The 24,074-nt window shown below is 33.1% G+C and overlaps 1 protein-coding gene across 4 annotated transcripts in view; it reads left to right on the plus strand.

The window, feature by feature from the left end:
- LOC119078660 (forkhead box protein P1) overlaps positions 1–24,074 on the plus strand; it is a 103,959-nt gene that overhangs the window by 74,641 nt on the left and 5,244 nt on the right. The window contains exons 4-11 of one of the 4 annotated variants that reach the window (XM_037186310.1): positions 15,041–15,851; positions 16,407–16,577; positions 18,255–18,738; positions 18,801–18,987; positions 19,045–19,210; positions 19,331–19,375; positions 20,114–20,190; positions 20,337–20,438. In XM_037186310.1, coding sequence (XP_037042205.1) covers positions 15,041–15,851; positions 16,407–16,577; positions 18,255–18,738; positions 18,801–18,987; positions 19,045–19,210; positions 19,331–19,375; positions 20,114–20,190; positions 20,337–20,438 — 2,043 coding nt within the window. The remainder of the gene's footprint in view (positions 1–15,040; positions 15,852–16,406; positions 16,578–18,254; positions 18,739–18,800; positions 18,988–19,044; positions 19,211–19,330; positions 19,376–20,113; positions 20,191–20,336; positions 20,439–24,074) is intronic. The other 3 variants (XM_037186319.1, XM_037186328.1, XM_037186336.1) reach the window with 3 other exon arrangements.

Consider the following 24,074-nt stretch of genomic DNA (forward strand, 5'->3'; position numbering starts at 1 on the left):
CGTCGTTTGGGAAAAATGTTGTTCTGAACTTATGCTGAAAGGCTTTTCAGCATGCGTAAGGAAAATAACTATTACTTCATTAGTGTTATCATTCTTTTTGCTATAGGAATGCTTAATCTAGTACAGCGTTTGTTTAAATATTTTGATACAAATTTTGAAGTTTATTACGATTAACATTTTCTACAGCTGTAAAAACAACGTTGGTCATCAATAACATAGCTTATTTTTCAGTCAATCAATTTTTATTTTTATATTTTACGTTTTGCTTAGGTATTATTGTTCACAGAGGTTCAATTTTATATACTAGTTTTGACGTTAGTTTTCTTTTGCCTTCGATGAAGATTATCAATATTTTTGCGAGTAGCGCGAACTCAAAAATTTGTTATAGAAATATTTTAACAAATGACGTACTAGATTACATGTTTTAAAATCCTATTTTTATTCGATGCGTGATATTGTCACACGAAATCAACCTTTTTATCAACTTTTGATAAAATTTCAAAACTGTAAATGATTATTGATCGATTGTTTATAAGAAATTTCTGAATGTACCCATTCTCGCAACTCTATGATAAAGTGTTCAATAATATGTGCGAGGATATGTGTTATGAATTTAACTCCTGTTCTACTTTCCTGTCTTATTATAATCTTCTTCTAAGTGGTAAAGACTTCATTATTTTAATTTGGTAGCTTTCGGTTGGGCCGCTAATATTGTGAATACGTTCAATGATACCATACAATGAAATATCAATGATTCCATACAAAGCACAAATTTTAAGCCTACCCTTTACTGGAATGTACCCACTTCTGAACATTTAGAATGTAGCAGCATTCATAGTAATTCAGTTCACCTCTATTAACAAATTGACAAATTTCTTAAAAACTCAAAAAAAATGTCAACTTAAATTCACTGACAAATCATTCCAGCACGACAAATTGCAATAATCATTATTAATAGTACTTTTGACTTTGATTTTTCTCGGGTGCGCTTTTTTTTCGTTTTCTCGAATACAACGAAATTGGGGTGTGATACTCATACATACATGGGTATGAGTCCACACCATTGTAGCACCCCCTGCATTTTTCTATTTTTTTTTGCCTGCGTTCCATATTGTACAATACAAATGGATTTTCATTATTAGTTAAAAAAAAAAAAGTGGAACGAGCGTATAGCATTGCAATGTCTGTGAAATTCCAACAAAAGTTTGAGGTGAAACACTTAGATGAGAGAAAGAGGTATAATTTGTCACTGAAAACTTCGTGTAACCCTTTTCCATCCAGATTTCTTTAGAAAGGGTGCGTTAATACCATAAATATGGGAATATAATTTAACATAAATGGTCGGAATATGTTCGCAGTTTTCTACTTTTATCAATTAGAAGTTATTGACCTATGAATCGATTATTAGCAAACGGATTTAGAGATATAATCAGTGGGCTGATAAGATCTCTATACCACAGACGTGTTCAACGTTTCACAAGTATATCAACAGTTTTACTATCGGATCTATTACTTCAAATAGATCTTAATATTTTCAAGATATTGATTCTAAATCTTTTACTTCTTTTTTTTTAAACATACTTTTTACTATATAAGACTGCATTAGTCAGAGCTTGTCGTTTATTCCTGAAGTTGTTATCGATAACAGATGATAGCAGGAATTATGTTTTTTAGCTATGTATACTGTGTAAATTGCAATACCGATGTATTAGTCATCTAAAAAACTTTCAAGGAATACTAAGAGTATTCCGTTCTTTCAAAACTTCCTCAAAGTTTATTTTTTGTAAAAATTCTGTGAAATAAACATTAATTATTGGCTTCAATGTAGAAAAATCTTTCCTGGTATAAATTGAAGACATACCAGGCGTTGGTCTTGTGTAATTTCAAGACGATTTTCATGTGTTTCAAGGGAATCGGGCGTATTGTTTATTGTTAAGCAAGTCAAACAAAATAAGCCGGAATCTTATTTTGCCTTTATAACATCAATGTGTTGACCGGACATATTTTATACGAAACTTGAAAATTAATATTTGATTCATATAGCATACCCTATCTCCGCATGCCTTGTGGTGATAATTTGAAACAAACAAAAAAATCAACAGAAATTGTACGTATTAAATTATAGCATAAAGCTGTATACCAGCCCTTTACCCAAACCCATATATGCTCCATTAACATCATCATGTTAGTTAATGTTAACCAAAACGAAAAACAAAAGATTTTTTTTTTGTTATTTACACAATTCCATTCATTTTCCACATCGTCGAGCTTTCCTTTTTGAAAATAATTTCATTATTATCGTGTTGGAACGCAACTCGTGTGTGTATTGCCGGTCATAATCTACATGATGTTGATTGTAGAAAATGTTGTTCAAATGTTTAAATAATGCTTTCAGATTAAATAAAATGCTAAAGAAATGTTATTTGATCGCTGTAAGCATTTCGTCCGAATATTTATTTCGATAATTGCACATTGACATGGACACGACCTTGAACCATTTGATTACGTTTCACAACCATGGGAGATTAACCAGAATGAATCTTGGGGTGAGCAGACCGATTTTCTACACAACGACATATTCAAGTAATGCCGAACAGAATGAACCACTAAATAGAATGCAAGATCAACACGACAAGTACTTTTCCAGTTGTAATATCTTTGATGATTCGTTTAGATCGTTCAAGAGTTCGGTCATGAGTACCGGAATGAATATGGACTTAGATCAGTAGTGACTGGAATGGATAATGGATTTTGATTTCAATTTTTCTTAAAGAACTTATGTTTAGTATTTGTAAATGATTAATATGTTATTGGGTCGAAAGGCCTGTTTATTGATCAATAAATAAATAAATAAATAAATAAACCAATTTGTAAAGGGATTTTTTTTCGTATACATTTTTATAAAGGTGTGTTTTCTCACAATCAAGATGTTATTATTGCTTCGTGTGGTTCGACTTTGCGATTTAAATTCAAATGACATGCAACTCGAATCATTTGTTGCGAATCTAGCTTTCGATTTTACCCCCCCAGGAATACGGTCGGCAATCAACAAAATTGCACCTTCTTTAATTGTCTGGCATCAATTCACTATTATAAGTTGAAACTAAGTTTTTGGGTTGGTTTCGATTGCAGGGAAAATTAAATTTTCGTTTTTCGATTAGAAACTTTTACGATTATTATCGATGAAGTTGAATAAACTTTTGTCTAAAGGAGGATTCAATTTATTAAGTAAATATCTAGGCAAACATTTGAGGTTTTAGTACATTTTGTGGAAAATTCTATTTAAATCGATCACAATAAATGCAATAACACCACCAAAGGGGAGATATTTTATTTATTGCAATCAATTTCTGATAAATCAGAGTCTACGTCTAAGTTAGGTCAAGGAAACCATTTCGATAGTTCTCCTCACGTTTGTAAAAATAAATTTTCCTTCAATTCGAAAGAACCCAACTTAAAGATTCGAATAAATTGGAATTATAAAAGTATCGACGGCCAGTACTCCAGTATGAAATTTAATTGCAAAGAAATTTTAATTCAACAAAAAAAAGCACAACAAACCACCTCGCACATTCATCACAATATTCCAAATCTTTCAACTAATCCACCCCTGAAAATCCAGTAGACACACTTGTCCCTTCAACTGGATCTGCTGAGATGCGATTTTACTGTGTGGTTATGGTGTGATTTTGCGAACGATTTTTACTACATCCACATTTCGTATATTAGAGAAAGTATACCCAATAGCCACTCACACTACCCATTTTCAATACATGGTGGTGTTTGGCTAACATCTCTAGAACTACCCCATCATCAACACCCCGCATATCACCATAACCATATAAACTGGACTATTTGTGCAGAGATTTTCTGTATATTATTATAACAAAAGAGTGGTCTGCATATTCACATATCTATTCGGAGAGTTTTCGTTGCTGACCAAGCGATTTTTGTCCACTTTTTTTTGTGCTGAGGGAAATTTCGGTAGTCTTGGATGTTAAGAGAAAACACCACACAGACCATTTATACAATATTGCCTTTAACTATGGTGGTATATGCGATAAATTTGTGTCCAGTTTTGTTTTGGGGGAGAGACAGGCTCAGTGCTTAAGCATATATTTTATTGCAATTCAAAGTTGGAAATTTGTTATTTTTTTCTGTGTCTTGTACACCGTCGTGTATTAGTGCTTCGTACAATATTCGATTTTTATATGGTCTTTGGGTTTTATTGTTTTAAGAGATTTTTGTCTTGAGTTTCTGTTTTAGTTTTTTTTTTCTTCGTTTGTTTTCATGTCATTCTGTCATATCGCAGAAGATTGGTTTGTTTGCACAGAGTTTATTGCATTGATTTTAGGTTGAATAGCTAGTTAATGGTTATTGAGAAGACGAAGAGGATAAAATTTGATTTTCCGATGAATTACATTTTATTGCTGTTTGAACTTGTTTTGTTATGAGAGGAAGTTGAGTTAATTCAATACAATTAATGTATTTGAATGAACCGAAAGGAATTTGATCATACTGGATTGTGTGGATTGACATCGATTATGGTTTGGAAGTAATTTTTCAAGCAACTGAATACTGCGTTCAATATGGGTTCGACGTACAAATTTTACGATTTGAAAAAGTTTTTTATGAGTTGGAGTCAGCATCAAGATTTTTCTGCTTCCTTCTACTAAGCCCAAGGTTCTGAAAGCCAGATTTCTCTGAGGGATTCTTTTGAAAAACGATCTATGGATATCGAACGCATTCTCTGCGGCTAGATAGATACTGGTCTCTAGAAGCAAAAACCATTTTCAAAAAAAATTGTCGATTTTTGTGAAGCTGCCAAGAGGTGATCGAAAACCAAAAACATGCTTTTTTCTTATGGAAATTTGACCGGCTACACGAAACGTGGAAAGTCGTGTACGGTGTCATTAGAAAGGTAATTACATGTACTTTCGGGGCAAATAGTCGTAGGATACAAAGATACCGTCAGACCGCCGAAATAATAAAATTTTTACTTCAAACTACTCGTAACACGTCGTGGATGAACTTTACCCATAGCTAAGACTATTTGCCCCGAAAGTACATGTGCTCAAGTTCTCAAATTCAAATTTTCATGTCCTCCGGGCGGACGATAGATCATACCTGTTTTCCACGTTCATTGTCTAAGACAGTGTCTTTCAATTATGAGCTCGACGTACGTCATCATAAATATAAAATGCAAATTCTATTTGTTGTGTCTCTATGAAAGGTCGTAGGTGCAAAAGAACCTATAAAAGCTCCACACTGGATAAGTTTTTCTTGTTCTAGTGGTTTCCATTTCATTTTTTCCTCATTTTTTTAAATCTTTATGTTTGTAAAACGGTTTGTAGAATGTAGAATGAATTGAACAAATTTCATGATTTAACATGTGTTCTTTCAAAGACTTCGAATTATGCTATTTCTTACACTTGATAAATGTCCGTTCAACGTTGTTTCGGCATTATTTACACTGTTGCAGGCGGCATATCAGAAGTGTTGTAACGGGTTTCGAAATTCTTTCTATCAAAGAATTTTCAATTGATATTTATTTCAAATCTATTACTTCAATTCCTTGAACACACATTTCACTCTATAAGACTGCATTAGTCAGAGATTCTCGTTTATTTTTAACGTCGTTATTGATAACAAAAGAAAAACCGACCGTCACAGGTTAAATCGGCTGAAATTTCATTTGAATTGCTGAAGATGAACAATCCAGATTATAAATCCAATACTTTTACATTGACTGACGACGCATTACAAATATTATTAATAAATAATTGCATTCGCATGTTATATCCGTTCTGCAGATCCTTTCATCGGAAACGGTTCAAAATATTCCTTGTTGAGGCTTCATCTTTACATAAAAGAAAAAAAAATGTTTCTAACGGATGAAAACTATTTCTACAACAATATTCCAAGGCACTTGTATGCAACGCCCACGTGTATCCTATCTTATGTATATATTGTTTATACACACTCCATAGTATTTATGCACATGTTCATAGGAGGGCAAAGCATTTAGTTTTGTGTGGGAATTTTGTTATATTTGATATAAAGCAAAGCAACTAAGCAAAAATACACTATATGCGCTTCTACATGTATGCAATATGCCATATGATACTCGAAGGCGGAGTTCACTTGCTTTTGCTTTTTGCACTGTTACTTACAAACACGTTCGACAGCACACAACATCAGCACAATCAGACTATGTATTTTAAAGTAAAAATGTACTATGTACTGTCTACATTGTAATATGAGTATTTCGACTGAGACGGAGCGCAATGTAGATCACAACAATTCTACAATCCATTTATATCAGACGATATTTTGGTGTGTCGTATCGTTACGGTTTTTCTCCAACTTTTAAATATTCATAGACGTCTACATTGTCGTTGGATTACAATTTCTATGTATAACCCCGTACGTAATCTAGAGGGAATAGAGACGTTGTTTGGGTTTTTGTATGGTCTACGATTTACATACTATGCAGGGTTTTCGATTGTCACACTCATCAATTGTGGATCGAAAACGAAAGATAATATTTGGGATAAAATTATTCAAATGGAAGACATCGTTTATGTAAAGAAAAGATGAAGACATATTAATCAAAAATTGGCTTTAAAAAAATGTGCACGGAGAAAAACTCAAACTCTGAAACTCTGAGTTAGCCTCAGCCTGTCATAAATAGGTATGAGTATAGATGTAGCACTCAATCTAATTAAATAGTTTCTTCAACACAGAAAGCACTACAATTAATAGATCCAACAAAAAATCAGTCTTGAGACGTTTTTGTTATATATTTATCAAGATATTTATACTCACATACTGCTCTTACCTCATCACACTTTGTTGACGTAATTCTTCAAATACTGTATTAAATATGGTAACCGTAACAATTTTCAACCTTGTAATAGTATATTACTTCCGAGGTTCCAAGTTGTGTATTTGATAAGTGTGGTGTTACAGCCCGACCCGAAGGGGAGGGCTGTATTCCCCACTTGTCAAATAACAACTTGGAACCTCGTAAGTACAATGCTTTACGTGATTAGGCAATGTAAATGAAAATGAAACATGCCGTAACACGTAAACTATCTTTAAACGGCAAGACAGGCGTATCGTGATAAAAACAACAAAATTTGGTACTTCTTTTGTTTACAGTGCCCCTTAGTTGTAGATGCAAAATCTTCTAATTCATTTGCATAAGATGACACAAATCTGAGCTTATCGCTTGTTTTATAAGTCATCTAAGTCGATAACAGTTGACTAAATTCTGTTTAAAATCTGAGTGTCTAGATTTTGAAGCTAGTATGCAGCTTGCAATTAAGTTGTATTGCTATCTTATACGTTATCATGTAAAGACTTCCCATCCTTTATCACTAGAAAATGAGAAAATATTGTCCGACAAATAATTATCTCTTAAAGATACTTACAGTCGTAGGGTATAATGTTGAGAATTATTTCATTAAATTTCACTAAAAAAGTCACTTGGTGAATTTTTTAATCAAATTTAGTGAAATATTTCTGCAATATTTAGTCCATCGAACAAAAACAAGAAATGATGTAGTGCGATATTTAGAATCTTTTTCGCTTTCCCCTTCCTTGCTTTCATTTCATTTTTCTCTGTAATCAATTTTAATTCTAAATACTATGTCTACTACAATTTTCTACTACATTTTCATAGGAGGGAAAGGTAGTGGGGTAGCAAACTCTTCGTTTTTACAAAATTAGTAACTCCAATTTTGCAGTAATCACACAATGAAATTTCAAATAAAAATGTGACGTACGGCACAGATGAAATTTCCCATTTTAAAGTAATACTTTAATCATTAGTTCCATAGTACCAAAACATTTATGTTCGATACTGGTTGAAACTCAATAATATAAGACGGAATCCGTCTGGACTACATTAAAAGTACACTTTCTAAAATTTGAAGACATTATTCGTTTTATTTTATTTTTTCGTTGAAAAATCTCTGAATATAGTTTGCTCTAGTACGATGGCTGTAGTTTTTAATTTGCTAATGTACTAGTCAAACATAAAGTAATTTCGCCAATTCCTCCGACTCACGAACATGCTATATAAAATTCAAACGATTTTTTTTAATTAACCCAAACTTTCTTGGAGCAGGACGACATTTTTAATATCATGTAAATTTTATTTATCTTATTCCAGCTCCAGTTGAACTGGTTATAACGATGAGTATTAATTTCATGCACACAAAAAAAATTCAATAAATATTCAGTACCTTGCCTGCACTGAAAACCTGGGAAAACCCCAGCTCTTTACAACAACATTTCTTAAAAAGAAATGAAAAAAAAAACAACGAAGCAGTTTTGCACAGAAATTCCGTTGCGCACAATAACCACCCCCAACAAGGAATATTAAAAATAAAAATAAATGAAAACTGCATTTCGACATTTCGCAACTCCCATCCAACGTCAAACCAGTCTTTTCAATTTAGATTTTTAATTGTATAAAAGGAAAACATCTTTTACATAAACACATACAACGATAACAGTGCATTGTATTTATGTTTATGTACAAAATTCATATATATACAAAGAAAATTTAAGGGAGGGCAAACTGCAATCGTTGTGCACATAAGCACTTTATAGTTTTGCTGTATTACCATTGCTGTATACATCAACATTCTCCTTTTGGTACATTCCATGTTTATATTGGATGCACAACTAGATAGACACAGATAGCTAGATAAAATGTACACAGAATGTAATGAAAACTATCTCTGGGAAAATATCATATTTTATAGTGTATGAACGTCTATGGTGCCTGACTCTCGTGCACATCTCAACTCAGTTTTATCATACAAAACTTAAAAAAAAAATATTCGAAAAATATAGAAATTTACTCCTTCCTCCCTTGTTTTTCACTCAATGCTACTATTCTCCGTGGTGTGTTTATATATCCAAGCTGTATATAGATAGATACGTGCATTGTGTATATATATTTCATATATTGTTCTATAAGCAATTGGGGGCATAATATACAAGGTGGATGTGGGTACTACAGAAAGCACACCAACTACCAATCCAAACTACTTCGTAACATCATACCATACTACACGTATTATATAGATATATGTACAGCGAAATGTGCTTTTGTTGTGCTTTTGCTGCTATTGCTTAAAGCCATTACTTGTAAATGTTGTGTGTTGTGTGTGTTTTCAAATATTGTGCATTGTTGTCTAGTACTTATTTGACTGCAAAGATGTTAGCAAGTTACATCGCTGCGTTAGTGCATATTTTATCTTGTTACTTGAACACTCGGATAGGATGACGCGATGCACAAATGTCACCAATGGAATAATACGATTCAACGGACGTAAAGAATTTTTTTTTTCGTGATAGTGCGTGTGGTTAGTCAATTCAATGAATGAAAGTTTTTTTTTGAAAGAATCATCGGGATAAAATGTGTGAGATACTATATGAGAAATATGTAGGTCGTTGTGTGACGCTTGAAGCAAAACCACATATATACCGTTGGATGGACTATTGCAATTATGTACCGATAGAATATGAAATTTTTTTGTGCATGAATTTGTGAAACGGTTCGGTGAAACTGATACTTTAATTCAGAATATGTGTGGAGAACTAGCATAATCGAAGACATTACAGAGTAGCCGATTGATTGTATTTGTATTGCAATTTATACAGACAACTGTGAAACAATATCCATTCCCAAATGCTTTTTGAGAACGGTGTCAAAGACTTTTTCCAAAAAATGGCTATCATGACATCTACACAGGTTGATTGTTTCTACAATGTTTTCTAGAAAATTATTTTGAGTAATTGTGATCTTAGTCGCTAAAACTGCGAGTCCTCTTTTTTCGCAAAAAATTTACAGACTGTGTGTTGCAAGAAGATTTTCAGTATTGTGTGTACGAACGTACAAAACGACGCGATAAATACCAACAAAAATACGTACGTGTTGTGCAAGAACGAACGAAGAACGAAACTTCTAACACAACTTCTAACAGGCTTTATTTCTGTTGTAAATTCTTCGATTAGAAGAAGTACCAGATCATATGATAATATTGTTGATATGCTTTCCGTCTCGGAAAGACCAAATGCCACACTTTCAATTTAATTTAGGAAAGATATTCTAGAAAATATCATGAAAAATTGGAACTAATATCTTGAGTGCTTTTTATAATTTTACCATCAATTCACACACTCTGTCATCGCCGACAAAAATTTATAATGAGATCCAGATAAGATTATTCTTTATCAGAGCAATGTGTATGTTGAAACAAATGAAGTAACAGATTTTATCTGAATTCGTTCAAAATAGTCAGATCGAGTAATAGGTTTGACGACTATCCTAATGATAGGTTTCTGCTTGAGCAAGGTTAATCGCTAGGTAACTGTTAGGGGTTTGGCTGGAAAATTCTAATTGACTTGCTAAAGTAATATTCAGCAAAACATTTAACGAAAATCAAACACCTTAAACTTTGTGCAATAAAAATATGATGTGATTGCAGGATCAAATCCAACGAATTGGTAGAAAGTCAAAGCGATACAATCAAAATAACATATACCGAAACACCTTGGAAATCCCAGATATCTGCGACGCGCTAGTTGTATCTGCATAGAAATATTCGTGATTCCCGTCTGGAAGTGCCACTTAATACTTAATTTATGTACGAAACGTGTAGCCTAACCTTGCCATCTTTTTCGTTCGCGAATCTCTCCTGATATTATTTATATGGATGTTACATCGTGAAACCATAATATTATCATATTTTTCGCATAATGTACAATATTAGAGAACATGGTCGCCATTGCATTTTTCATGATGATAGTAATTTGCATTTATTTTGTATTATAGACATTTTGGAGTGTTTTTATTTATTTTTTTGCTGCTCATATTTGAATGATAATAATGATACCATATAATACGACCATAAACATTTGTGGGGTAGCTTCAAGAATTTTGATTTACAAACATTTGCATCGAAAACTGTAGGGAGGCCGAAAGTAATCGATTTTAGTTAAAAAATGTTTTAGTTTACTCATAGATTTTTAGAAAGTAATGTACGTAACGCTGAAAATATGAATAAAAAACCAAAATGCAGAAATAGTCTGGAAAAAAAATCAATCGCCGATCAAATCGAAATCAGATCGAAAATTCTAATCCTTAACACGAGCTGAAAACTCTCCTATCACTCGTCAGTTAAAATCGGGCGGAACCGATCAGCTCTACAAATTTAACTGCTAGACGTTATATTTAGCCCTGAGTACGAAACATATTTCCGCCGGTCCTAGCTACCGTTGGTTACACCACGAAAACTCGACAAAAATATTAACTAATGTGTGAAAAAATGTTTTCCTCGATATAGGTAAATACTGAAGACCAATCGACTTATTTTTTGACCTCACAACCATCGGATGACCTACCCATCCCATCACTTTTCTAATTTTCTGTTTGAGTGACTGCGATGAAGTTTAGGGTTGATTGACACCAACTGAGACAAGCCCTATCTTACCCGCTTCGGTCAAGATTCCAAAATATTGCGTAGATGTGAAACCTATGTATAAATCCAATTTGTTGCAGACAATCCAATGCTATGATAATGGGCAAAAATATCTTTGTCTACATTGTCTCTCCCAAGCAATCCTAATCTCCGTTATAGTAATCACAAAAGTTAAACTTTCCAAATAAATGACATCAAATTTACTTGGCGGGGAGGGTGATGCCAAAAATGTCTCATATAAAAAAAATTCAAGACAAATCCAAACAAAAATAAAAGCCAAAACAAATTTCCAATGTGATTATAACCGAAAAGGGTTGAAAAATCATAAAAAGTTAAAAAATAAAAGATTTTCCGGTTCCTAAAAGACATCCGTTGAATGGAGGGTGAAAAATTTTCTATTTTTTTTTTGTTATTGTTATTGTATGTGTCAGCAATAAGTAAAAAAGAGGCAAAAATAATAAAAAGATTTTGTCGCTTTTATTGTGTTATAAAAAGCATGGATTATTGATAAGGGAAGGTAAATTAAATATTTAAACAAATTTTCCATTTATGCGTTTATTGAATTTTCTTTTTGACGGATTATTGACAAATATTACGCGTAAAATACCAGCAAAGTTTAAAATATTCAATCTCAAAAAAACTCGAAATTTATATTAAGCTCTGTCTCGGCTTTACATTTTCTCTACAATCCAGCCCGAGTAATAATATGGTAATGGTTTACATTTTAGATGTAATTTCTTATGCTTATAAATAGGGGTTAATTCAATAATTCGCCCGGCGCTTGATATTATGGTATAGTAATGAAGATGATTGTATAAAAGTGGGTCTCGAAAGGGAGGATTGCCTCGCATTTCTTTTTTTATGGTATTGATGTGGTGTTGTGTAATGGCTCCCGTTTTGATATGAATAAAAGATTTGATTGTTGTTGAGAAATGATCTGCGTGATTTTAAGTGGGTGATTTCTATCTTCTTGAGAATATAAAGACGAGGCGTGTAGCTATTGTTCACTTGCAGATTTTACTCGCAAAAAGTGCAAAAAATCAATTTATTTTATCATAAAATTTTAAAACTTCAAAGAGAAAAAATTTCCACTGAATTTTCGAGTATCTAAAATGTTTCTTCGATGCACGTAACGTTTGAATTGAAAATTCCACATTCATTACACATTCACCTATTCAATTACAAAAATGATTTTCGCACGTACAATTCAATCGTCGCGAAAAATACTTCAACCATCCGCCCCTTAGAATCAGTATATTTATTAACGTCAAGTATCCAAAGCACAATCTACGTTAAATAAGTTATAAGCACACAAACCAAAGAAGATTTTCTCGAGCAAAATAATGAAATTTAAAAATGCAAATTTATGGTTTATTAAGAAATCTCTTTTATTGTTTAAAAGGGATGAAGATGATGATAATTCGAGAGAAAATTTTGTAGCAAAAAGCGAACACGAAAGGTACTTATTTTGAGTCGAGTTATGGTTTGTCGAATTATTAGTCTGAAATGTTTTTGCTTTTGGATTTATTTAACAGAAGGTGTCACTTTGAATAATATTGCAGACGAATTCTTTATAAACTATCTATTGATTGTCTCCTATGGCAGGACGTACTTGAATAATAAACTAAATATCACTATCAAAGGGCAGTACTTTTTTTAGTTCCTTATAATGTTCTAATGCATCCTCAGCATCACAAATAATAATTTTTGTAGCACTCCTCTATACAATAAACAATAAGCATGACATGGCAATACACGCTCCGCACATTTTCCTTTTATTAGAAAACTGTATCCAGCGAATTACGGCTTTTTGTTCTTTTTTCTGGGGTGGTTAGTTGATTACAAAAATAGAATTTACTTTATCTGATTTGGATGTTCATAAAAATGTGAATTTAATTCACGAGTCCCCTTTTCACCGAACGAAACTTCTGTATCAATTCAATAAGACAGAACATTTTTTAATTAATTTTTCTTTTTTGGATTACCTTCAATATTCATACTTTCGGATACGTAGTTTGGTGGAATCATTCATTTGATAAAAAAACGAAAAAAAGAACAGAACCTTGTTTGTATGTAAGCGACCAGGGTGGGTGTTCATTCATACAGATTTAAATCACTTTTAATTGTGAAAGATTTATGAGGACTGTCAGAAGAAGAGAACAGTAAAATGTTGCAAGATACCTTAAGGGGTCTTCTTCATTTTTTTAACGTTAAAAATTAATGACATGAAAATTTGTTGTTTCTTTAAAACGCAAGGAAATTCGAAGAATGTTTTTGACTTTTCCATATCATAATGAAGTTATCGAATCTATTACTTCATCTGTTCTAAGTATTTTGAACAAATTCAAATCAAATCTTTTGCTTCATTTGTTTCAACAAGAGTTTTACTATATAAGCCGACATTATATAGAGCTTACGTTAATTTTCCAGACGTCGTTGCAGATCACAGATGATATAGTGGCTGTAAATCTATCATCTTGTTGTAACTTTCCCAGAGCTTCACTAAACTTGTTTCACCGCCGAAAGTGAAAGTAATTTTAATTAAAATACAAAAAAAACGTATTAAGTCTTTAACAACCAGACACTAAACCATTTAGCGAAAAAATTCCTTTACGAAAAATTCCACCATAAACAACCCTTAAAATGGCATATCAAAATGTAAATTTCCGTGGAATATTTTGTCGTCGTTCAAATGAAATAAAAGAAAAAAAGGCAACTTTTGATATGGTTATAGAGTTGAAAAGAAGTGTTAACCCCTTTCATTTTCATATCTGTGTCTTTTTTGTTGTTGTTGTTGTTAACACTGTGTAGTAGACTGAAAAAAATATAAAGATCGCATCTTAACTCGACCCTATTTCAAGCGACATTAACTAATTTTCGCAAAGTCCAAAATTATTCTTATCTACTTTTGTAGTAATTTTGTTGTGTCGTCTTCCCTTTCATTTGGAGTTGAACTTAATTACATTTTTTTTCGTTTAAGGCTATGAATGTCCTTAGATCTACGCGCATATATTTTGTGCGACATTTGATTGCGAAATACGAAATAACTGCAGGTTCTCTTTATGCTCTCGAATGCTTTCTTTTACTGTTATTTTCATTGACACGGTTAGATTGTTAATTTCTTGCATATTATGAGCTGATTATGGAGTTCAGAATGATATATAATAAAACCTGTTACGGATGAAAATTAGCATTGAGCTCTGGCCGACACAGTCTTACATAAAGATATGTTTTCAGGTGGAAGATTTTATTTAAGTCTGTCGAAAGTTCTTAGATCAAATCTAGTGATTGATTCTAGTCATACGCTTGAACTCGAATTTATTACCGATAAATCGATAAGTGTTTTAATAGCCAAATGTAAAAGGTTAAACATTCGATTTTACAAGAAATTATCTCTGGTACTGATACTTCTAGAGGAAATGTAGTTACAATTTAAGGACAATCATTGTGTTAACATACCATCATCCCCTTATAGTTTAAGTTTTCTTCTCCCAACTGTCCGCAAAACATTTTTAATTTTTATTTTTGTAAATTTCCAGTCAGCTGCCTTAGAACGAGCTTTAAAAGATCGCCAGATTGAATTAGAAGAGACATGGCAACGCTTGAACGATCAACACAGTGAAAGTGACCTCGATTTGGATATTTCCACGAACAACAACAACAATAAATACAATTTGCTGGACGACAATAAGCACCAAGAACATTGTGATGAAGGTACAAGAACCTCATCGGCTCAAAATAACTATGCAGATGGTACCGGCGTCGAACCGCCTCAAAACTCATCGCAACCGTTGCAATCGAATCATCTGTCTGGACAACAGCAATTATCCGAATCTCATTCAAGATCGTCGGAAAATCATCCGTATGATGCACATACCCTTCACAACAATTCCAGAACGCCATCACCGACCAGTCACACCAATCACACTAGACGAAGTAGATCCCGTACACCATTAATGACACCGATAAACAACACCGCACCAAATCCATCCAGCATAGCTGCAAATAGTCAATCATCTAATCAAAATCAACTAAATTCCAAATCAAATTCACCACTGTCTCCTGTTCACAATTTACACCCAACGTCACCAGCCGCCTATCAGTTGAGCCAGAAGCAACAAGCTCAAATGCAACAATTATTGCAACAACATGTTTTCTCACCCAATCAACTGCAACAGCTAATGAAACACCACTCATTCTATATCCAGCAACATCATCATCAACAACAGCATCATCGGCAAAGTCCATTCGAATTAACTAGAAAACAATTAGAGCAAAATATGCAACATTTACAAGAACAATTACAGATGAATTTACTGCAACAACAAAGCCAGCAATTAATTCAATCAGGTCGGTACTATATGTGTGTACACATTTTGGTGTAGTCCTATTTTTGTTGCATGAAATTGTGATGCGTTTTATGTGGGCTCCACATAGAGCGTGTAATATATGTGTGTTTGATTGCATATTCGTCCGATATAATTGAAAATCGGGTATGCGGTCGTCATCCATATTACCACCCACCTGTATGCAAAATGTGTGTATTTGTATCGGATATATTGAATGCAAAGCGCAACATTGCAGACATTTTCCACCGCATATTGGCAAAAAGCATTTTAATTTGATGATTTATTGACCGTGACCAATTTATAGTGTGTTATTTGCTGTGTGAAAGTAAATGTCAGGTAAACACCGATCTGTGTTATGTATGGGGGTGGTGATGTTGTGTGTGTTGCATATTTGTGATTTATTGAAGGTAAAGGTCATTCGAATGCAAATTGATTTAGTTGCCGTTGCATATTATCGGATTAATTGGTCAATTGAAGCAATAATTCAGTTGGTTGAATGGTACACAATCAGATACATTTTTTGCGGTTAAAAATGGGTTTTCTATTGTTTGTACAGGGGATGATCATCACAAAAAGAAAAGTCAAAATTCGTCGTCGCAAATGCAGCAACAATTAACACTACAGCAACAAGAACTGATTCAACAATTGCAAATAATACAACGTCAATATTTGATGCATCAGGGTATCGGGCTCTCGCCGTTACTTTTAGCTCAACAACAACAACAAGGTAAATGTTTCATCTTTTTACAAAATATCCAGACTCATCCCGAATCCGGTTCAGTTTTATATATACGCTGCAATGAGTTTAAAACAATTGTAAAAAGGAACATTACAATCGAAGGCATAGATTAGGAGAAAGAAGTAGATTATTATTATTAGCGTATGGATTTACGCAAAGTTTATACAATTTCATCATAGATTTTATATGTCGACATCCAACCGTTCCATCCAATCAATGGCATCTTGTGATAAGTCTATGAAATCTAATCGGTCTCCATCTTATGCACGTTGATGGCAATCGAACGTAATATGTCGAATCGTTTGTGGGCCACTATAAGAATCGCATGTCGGTGAATCAGTCAGACTCCATTTGGAAAATGAATCTTTACATCTTTACATGAATCTTTGTATTCATTTTTAGGCGGTTTCCATTCCGGGGTGCCTTTTCATTTCATTCCTCCAGCCATAATTCGTTGATATTAAAATCATTTGAGTTCATTACAGAGAATTTAGTAGTGATGGGTGTCTTGATTTGAGCCTAACCGGTTACGATATGATGTCGGCATGGATAGGTAGTTCTGTGTTGTTCATGATTTTGTAAAATTCTCTCATTGAGATATGTTCACGCCGTAGATTTGCAGGAGCTATATTGGACTTTTGGACAGTGTTAGTAGCCAATATAACGGTGTCGATTGTATTGTCCCAGTTATCAATCGCAGATTTACTCCAATTATTGTGTCATCGTACAACCAATAAAACTTCAACTCAGAAATTTTATTCCTAGTCGATTGAAGCCAATTTTTTTTTAAATCGGTCTAGAATTACTCAACATCACTAAAGGGCATAGCTCCGACATCTCTGAAACTACTCAACTGAATTTCATAAAAAAATTTCCCTGAAACCCTCATGTCAAGTTTATCCGACCAATGACTTGGGACTTGGAAGCCGAGCCATTGATCAGATTGACTTGAAATTAGGCTTAAAAAATAATTCTAAAGATATGGGAATCTTACTAAAACCGATAATAGCGACCTTCAAGATCTTTTTTCTAACGTAAGACGTTTGACTTTACAGTCAAGGGAGTAAAGCAAAAAGGAAGCGTAATATATCCGTTAACAGCATTCTCGTCGTCTAAAAGAAGAATCTTACCATTTCGAAATGAACTCACATCCAATCTTTAAGCCAGTGTCTTGAAGTCTGTTGAATAAGTGTTCTCTCCGTCAGAAATAATGGTAATGCCACACCATCTGTAACATTTTCACTTAAAAATTGTGTGTATCTTATAAAGTAGAAAAGCGAGCAATTTCAGCTGAACAACTGAATTCAAAAAATGATGTGAAATATTATTGCGGGGTTGTTTTATTCATTTTTTTTCCCAGCTATATGCGAATAAACGCTCACATGATTTATATCACAGCAATAATTTACTCTTTTGCATAATAAAATAAAAATGTCATAAAATATGCCACCGTATACACACCGCAATATTACAATTTATGTTTATGTGCAATACATTACACCTTATTTATATCGTTTGAAAATCACTTTTTCATATAAAAAAAATCCTAAACGGATTGTCATATAACCGTTTCGGAATTAAATTAGTAACGAGTGCAACGTCTCCTTTACCTGACGATACGCTTCAAAAAGATCTGCGTTCAAATCAATTCATTTTCCTTCAAAGGCCTCCTGCAACGTGATTCTCAGAGTCCACTTAATGGACAGCACTTATACAACGGCAGCCACAATCCACTTGCTAGTAGTTCTACACCAAATCATGGTGAAACTAACGACAAACGATCATCGGCACCATCTGATCACCCTTCGGATACCAACAATGGCACCACGACCCCAACGCATCGAAATTCTCATCAAATGCAGGCGCTAAGTGGCGGTTCAAATAGTGCCATGCCGAATTCACATTATCAACCGATCAACAATTACAGTAGCACGTTCAACACTAGCAGTCCCGACAAATATGCGAATCTGTTGAATTCGATAGTGCTTAGCCGACGAGACGAGCTCAACAATATGCTGATGGTTAGCGGCAGTCAAAATAGCTTCGAAGAGCGGAATGATGATAAGTCGGGTCATCCATTATTCGATCACGGAGTGTGCAAGTGGCCTGGATGTGAAATGGTGTTGGATGATATTCCAATGTTCATCAAGTAAAGTCGAAACAAACGAGAACATTGTAGCAGATTAATGTCTAATGAATTCTATTTTATAGACATTTAAATGCTGAACATTGCCTAGATGATAGGACGACGGCTCAAGCTCGTGTTCAAATGCAAGTAGTTTCTCAATTAGAAATTCATTTACAAAAAGAGAGAGATAGACTGCAAGCGATGATGCATCACTTGTATTTAGCTAAACAGAAAACACCGAATGCGGATAGTGGTAAAGGAGAGAATAAGGTATTTGATTTCGGAGCTAATTCATTTCGTTCATAAATTATGTCTTCATTTTCTCAGTCATTATTGCCACAAAATTCTGGACAATATTTGCCCAGTCCACCAACAATACAAGTACCGAACTCAATGTCTTCCGTGCCCATTCGCTCTCCAATGTTAAATTCACCGAATATTGGCCCAGTGAGACGACGCATCACCGATAAATCAACATTGTCATTAGCAGGTGGTGAGTTTTATTACATTTCGGCTAGATTTTCATTAAAATGACTTAACTAAAGTAAGAATGTCTGTACTAATAGCTTCATTCTAAAATCAAATTATTTCTAATTTAATTTCGATAACCAAGGTCTGCCATATATGCTTGAAAGGGCTGGCTTGGATGTGCAGCAAGGTTAGCTATTTTTCGATATGACTTTTTTAAGAAATGTATTATTAAGTGGCAGACTTCCTTAAAAATTTGTTCACTTAGAAGCCAACGGTTCTTACATTCGCTCATTTGTTATCGACAACGCCGACAAAAATAATCGATCAGCTCTGACTAGTGTACTGTTACATAACAATATGTGTGGTAAAACTAATGAAGTAAAAGATTTTTTGCGATTGACAACTACAATACGACAGATTGTGATGGGTAGCGGGTCGATAAGTGAGATTTTCCGAAAAGTTTTCGCTAGTGTCAAAATCTAGGGCAACACCAATTATTTGACATACATTTCCGCACTTGTATCGAAATGGTGACATACTTTTCCGCACTTGTATCGAAATGAATGACATTTGCGTTAATGGCGTCTCAAATTAAATTAAATTATTTTCTAATTATTTCGGCGTTGGTCTACTGTAGCTGTCAATCGCAAAAAGTATAGTGTGTACCTCATTGCACAAGTTGATTTTTGTAGCACACGTCTCTCTATAGGACTGGCGCTAGAAAAATCGACTTTGTGTAACAAGGTGCACAATATACTATTGCATCGAACACTAGGCGATACTTTTAACAAGTGAAGTGATAGATTAAAATATTTTCTATAGCGATACGCAATCACACTAACAAACGTCATACATTTCGTTTTCAACTATTTAACGGATTTGTGCACAAAGAATAGAAAGTAAAATTCCGAATTTTAAATTTCAGAAATACAACGAAATAGAGAATTTTACAAAAATGCTGATGTTCGTCCGCCGTTTACGTACGCGTCACTAATAAGACAAGTAAGTCAGTGAAGTTCTTAAGTTGATTGTGCTAAATAACACGTTTTGTGGTGAATCTGAGTCGAAGAACTAACAACATGAATGTTCGAAGTTTTCTTTGAATTGAGAATCGAGATTTTTTTAATGAAAAACATTTTTGTCAATAGTCAATCATTGAATCTCCGGACAAACAACTTACGCTTAATGAAATCTACAATTGGTTTCAAAATACGTTCTGCTATTTTCGCCGCAATGCTGCTACTTGGAAGGTAACGTTTGCATGTTTTATCTCTGCTAGATTTTTTTTCAATTTTAATATTACTAAAAAAACCAAAATTGTTAAAAAAAATCATTGTCTCCCCAAAATGTAAGTAAACGAAACTGGTGATAATACGTTTCGCAACGTTTCCCATTCGTTACACAATATATCCCCGCATAAGAGTGATGATACTTTGCAAATAGATTTAACGTCCAACAAATTATCAGTTCATTTACGTGTTACCACCAAAAAATCAACTTTGGCAGAAAAATGTTTAAAAACTCTTGTCAATGAATGCGTCACATGCATCAGTCTACACCGTCTTCACCATTCAAAAAATTAGTGTTTTTTCTCAAAATTTTTCTTCATATCATTTAGAATGCTGTACGACATAACTTGTCACTACATAAATGTTTTATGCGAGTGGAAAATGTGAAAGGTGCTGTATGGACTGTAGATGAGGTTGAATTTTACAAACGTCGACCACAAAGATGTTCAGCACCAACGACGTCCTCCGCGTCGTCTTCGTCATCGGCCGCCGTTGCATCTGGACTCCCTACCGTAGGGTACGTCTCACTCAAAAAAAAAATTCAAAATCAAAACAAAAATCACTCTTCTTCAACTAAAAATTTTGTTTAAAAAAAAATTTCAAAACAAAAAATAATATTCACTACTTTTGTCTCTCATCTTTTTCCTACTTTTTTCGTCAATGATATTAATCAATTTTTAAAACGAATATATATTTCCTTACCGTACAATTAAATAAAAAAAACCATCTCTATTAATTAACCAAAATATTTTTATCTTTTTTAAATAATAATATTTTTCACTTACTTAAAAACGTAAATAATTTTCTTCTTACTATTATGCTGCAGAGATCATATCTATTCATAAAATTTTGCAAGTCCTTTTAATTGATCCTTTTAAATATTTAGAGAAATGAGAATTTTGAATTCTGACACAACTTCTGTGAATTAGATATTACCGATAACGAATGAAGGAGTAGATTTTTTAATATGAAATTGTTAAACTTTGAAATCTAGTTCTTCATCTGTTAACAGAAATATGTAATCGACAAATAATCCACAACCCACACATAAAATCAAAAATTCATGTCATTATAGCGTCAAAATATTGAACAATTTAGTATTGCTGTTTTATTTAGTTCTTATCGTGTTTTGGCATCGAAATTTCTTAAGGCTTCGGTTGAAAACTTTAACTGCAAATATGTCAGTGTGAATTAATTTTAAAACCAGTAAGTCTCTATTCGGCTCAATAGTGTGATTACCTTTCTAATGACACCCCACAAGGCTGGTGTAGCTGGAGAAATTTTTGTAAGAAAAGTGCAAGTTTTCGGTTTTTGATCACCTTTCATCAGCCGCACAAGCTTCGAAGAATTTTTTGAAAATGGTTTTTAGCGTGATTCTTACTTGTAAGGAAAAAATTTTACCATACAAAATATTGTGTTGGTATATGTAACATTTTTCTGTATGGACGCGATTTTTAAAAAAAAATTTTAGTGGTCACGAAAGATCACCGAAGTTTGTATGGCCTACTATGGGGGAAAAATTTTTCCATACAAACTTCGACGATTTTTCGTGACCACTAGAATTTTTTTTAAAAAATCGCGTCCATAGAGAAAAATGTTCCATATACCAACACAATATTTTGTATGGTATGTAATTTTCAAATATCGACAAAAAATTTTTTTCCATACAAGTAAGAATCACGCTAGTTTTGGCTTCTAGGGTCGAAGTCCTTTCTAGGTACATATAAAAAATTCTGCTAGAAAATACGTCCGATTTCGGTAGGCTGTTTTTCAAAAGAATCCCTCTTAGCTATGGACTCCTGTTAACGAGTTCCTATATAGAGAAAGTATATTCAAACTAATGAAGTAATAGATTGTTTGCCAAACGCAACAATCAAAGGAACAAATTTAATCGTTACAGTGCTTGCCATTTATATACGGTTAAACACACATTCAACCTTTATTTCCTTCGGTAACACATTCTCGTACGTTAAGAACAAGAAGTATTGGCGCTATAGTGTCTAAAAATAATTATTGAAAAAACGGACTCAGACAAAATGGTCGTCATTTGTAAAAACTGTGATCTCTGCATTTTTATATTCTCTTTATCATCTACTTCTAAATCTTTTTTTTAAATATTTTTACAATTTTTTAACTCTTTTTGAAATATCATCATTAAATATTATTCCATTTCATTAATTTATATCATTGTCATCTTTTAAAATTATAAAAAAAAAATCTTTTCTATTTCTTTTATTTTTGTCAATAATAACGACATTTTTAAAATAATTTTTTCTTCTCTATATTTCAATACTATAAATGTTTTTAAATTATAACAAAAACTCTTTTCGAAAATCTCTTTTTTATACTTTAATTTTCACATCTATTTCTACTTTTTTATATAAAAAAATTTATCGTTCCTTTTAGTTCTTTGCTTGGTTTGTAGTGATTTTGTTAATTCATCAAAATATTTAAGTATTTTAATCATTTTATAGTGTGTACTGTGTGTGGTGTGGTGTGATGATTTTACTAATACTTTTTTCATTATCACTGTTCTGTTTACAAAAGTTTCGTTTTGGTTTTTATGGTGGCAAAATCACATCTTTTGATTAATTTTCATTTTTCACGGACAAAAATATATTCTTCTTTTTCAATCACGTGTGAACTGTATGTCTGATCAACATACACTACTAGCAATGAAGTCGAAATAAGAAGGGACCGATAATCGACAGTGTATCAATTTACCGACGATCATACACTGTTAGAAAAGCAATTCATTCATACAATCAAATAGTTCCATGTGAATGTCTGTACTACATTGCTAGAAGTGCGTTGGTATGATCTATTCTACTTCTATTATAATTTAAAATTCTTTGTAGAAATGAGTAACTTTATTAGTAATCAGCAATAATGTGTTGCTAGCAAAGCTAGTAACTAGAAAGTAATAATATAAAAACTAACACTACGGTTAAGATAACAGTAACAAAAATGCAGTTTCACTATCCATCGACTCAAATAAGTCGATTAAGCATTACTCAATTTTAAATTGCATAATTGAAATCCGCTAAAAACCAAACTCAAATCTTAATCAATATTATGAGGTTGTGCGTACACCGAGAATAAAAATGTCGATTTTCTTAATGTGTAGACATCCCACATGCGTACGTACAATACTACCACTTAATGTTCTCATTCATCATCTGATAGTCTGTGTGATATGCTAGTTGTTTTACCTTTGATCAAAGGTTGATCAAAGATGGACATCACAGGCTTAATGATCAAAAAAACGATCGCAATTATTTTCGGTAGCGATGCACTTGAGTTGATGAAATCTGACCTTTACTCAACTTTAGAACATGCTACTTGTGACGGTTAACCGACGTGCGTCAGATCGATCGACGATTTTGTTTACAGCAGGATAACTTTTTCTGAATATCTTCGAACCTTGAAATGGAACTTATGAACGCGAAACATTTTGTCAGCATATGGATATAGAGTGGCGTAAATTACACCGAAAAATAAATCTCGTTCGAATTGCACATTTGAGCAAACGAATGTGTAGCACGACTCTAAATAAACAACAATATAGAAATTAGCTCTAACAACCAGAACACAATT

The sequence above is a fragment of the Bradysia coprophila genome, chromosome III (assembly GCF_014529535.1).
Source record: "Bradysia coprophila strain Holo2 chromosome III, BU_Bcop_v1, whole genome shotgun sequence".
Classification (NCBI taxonomy): Eukaryota; Metazoa; Arthropoda; class Insecta; order Diptera; family Sciaridae; genus Bradysia; species Bradysia coprophila.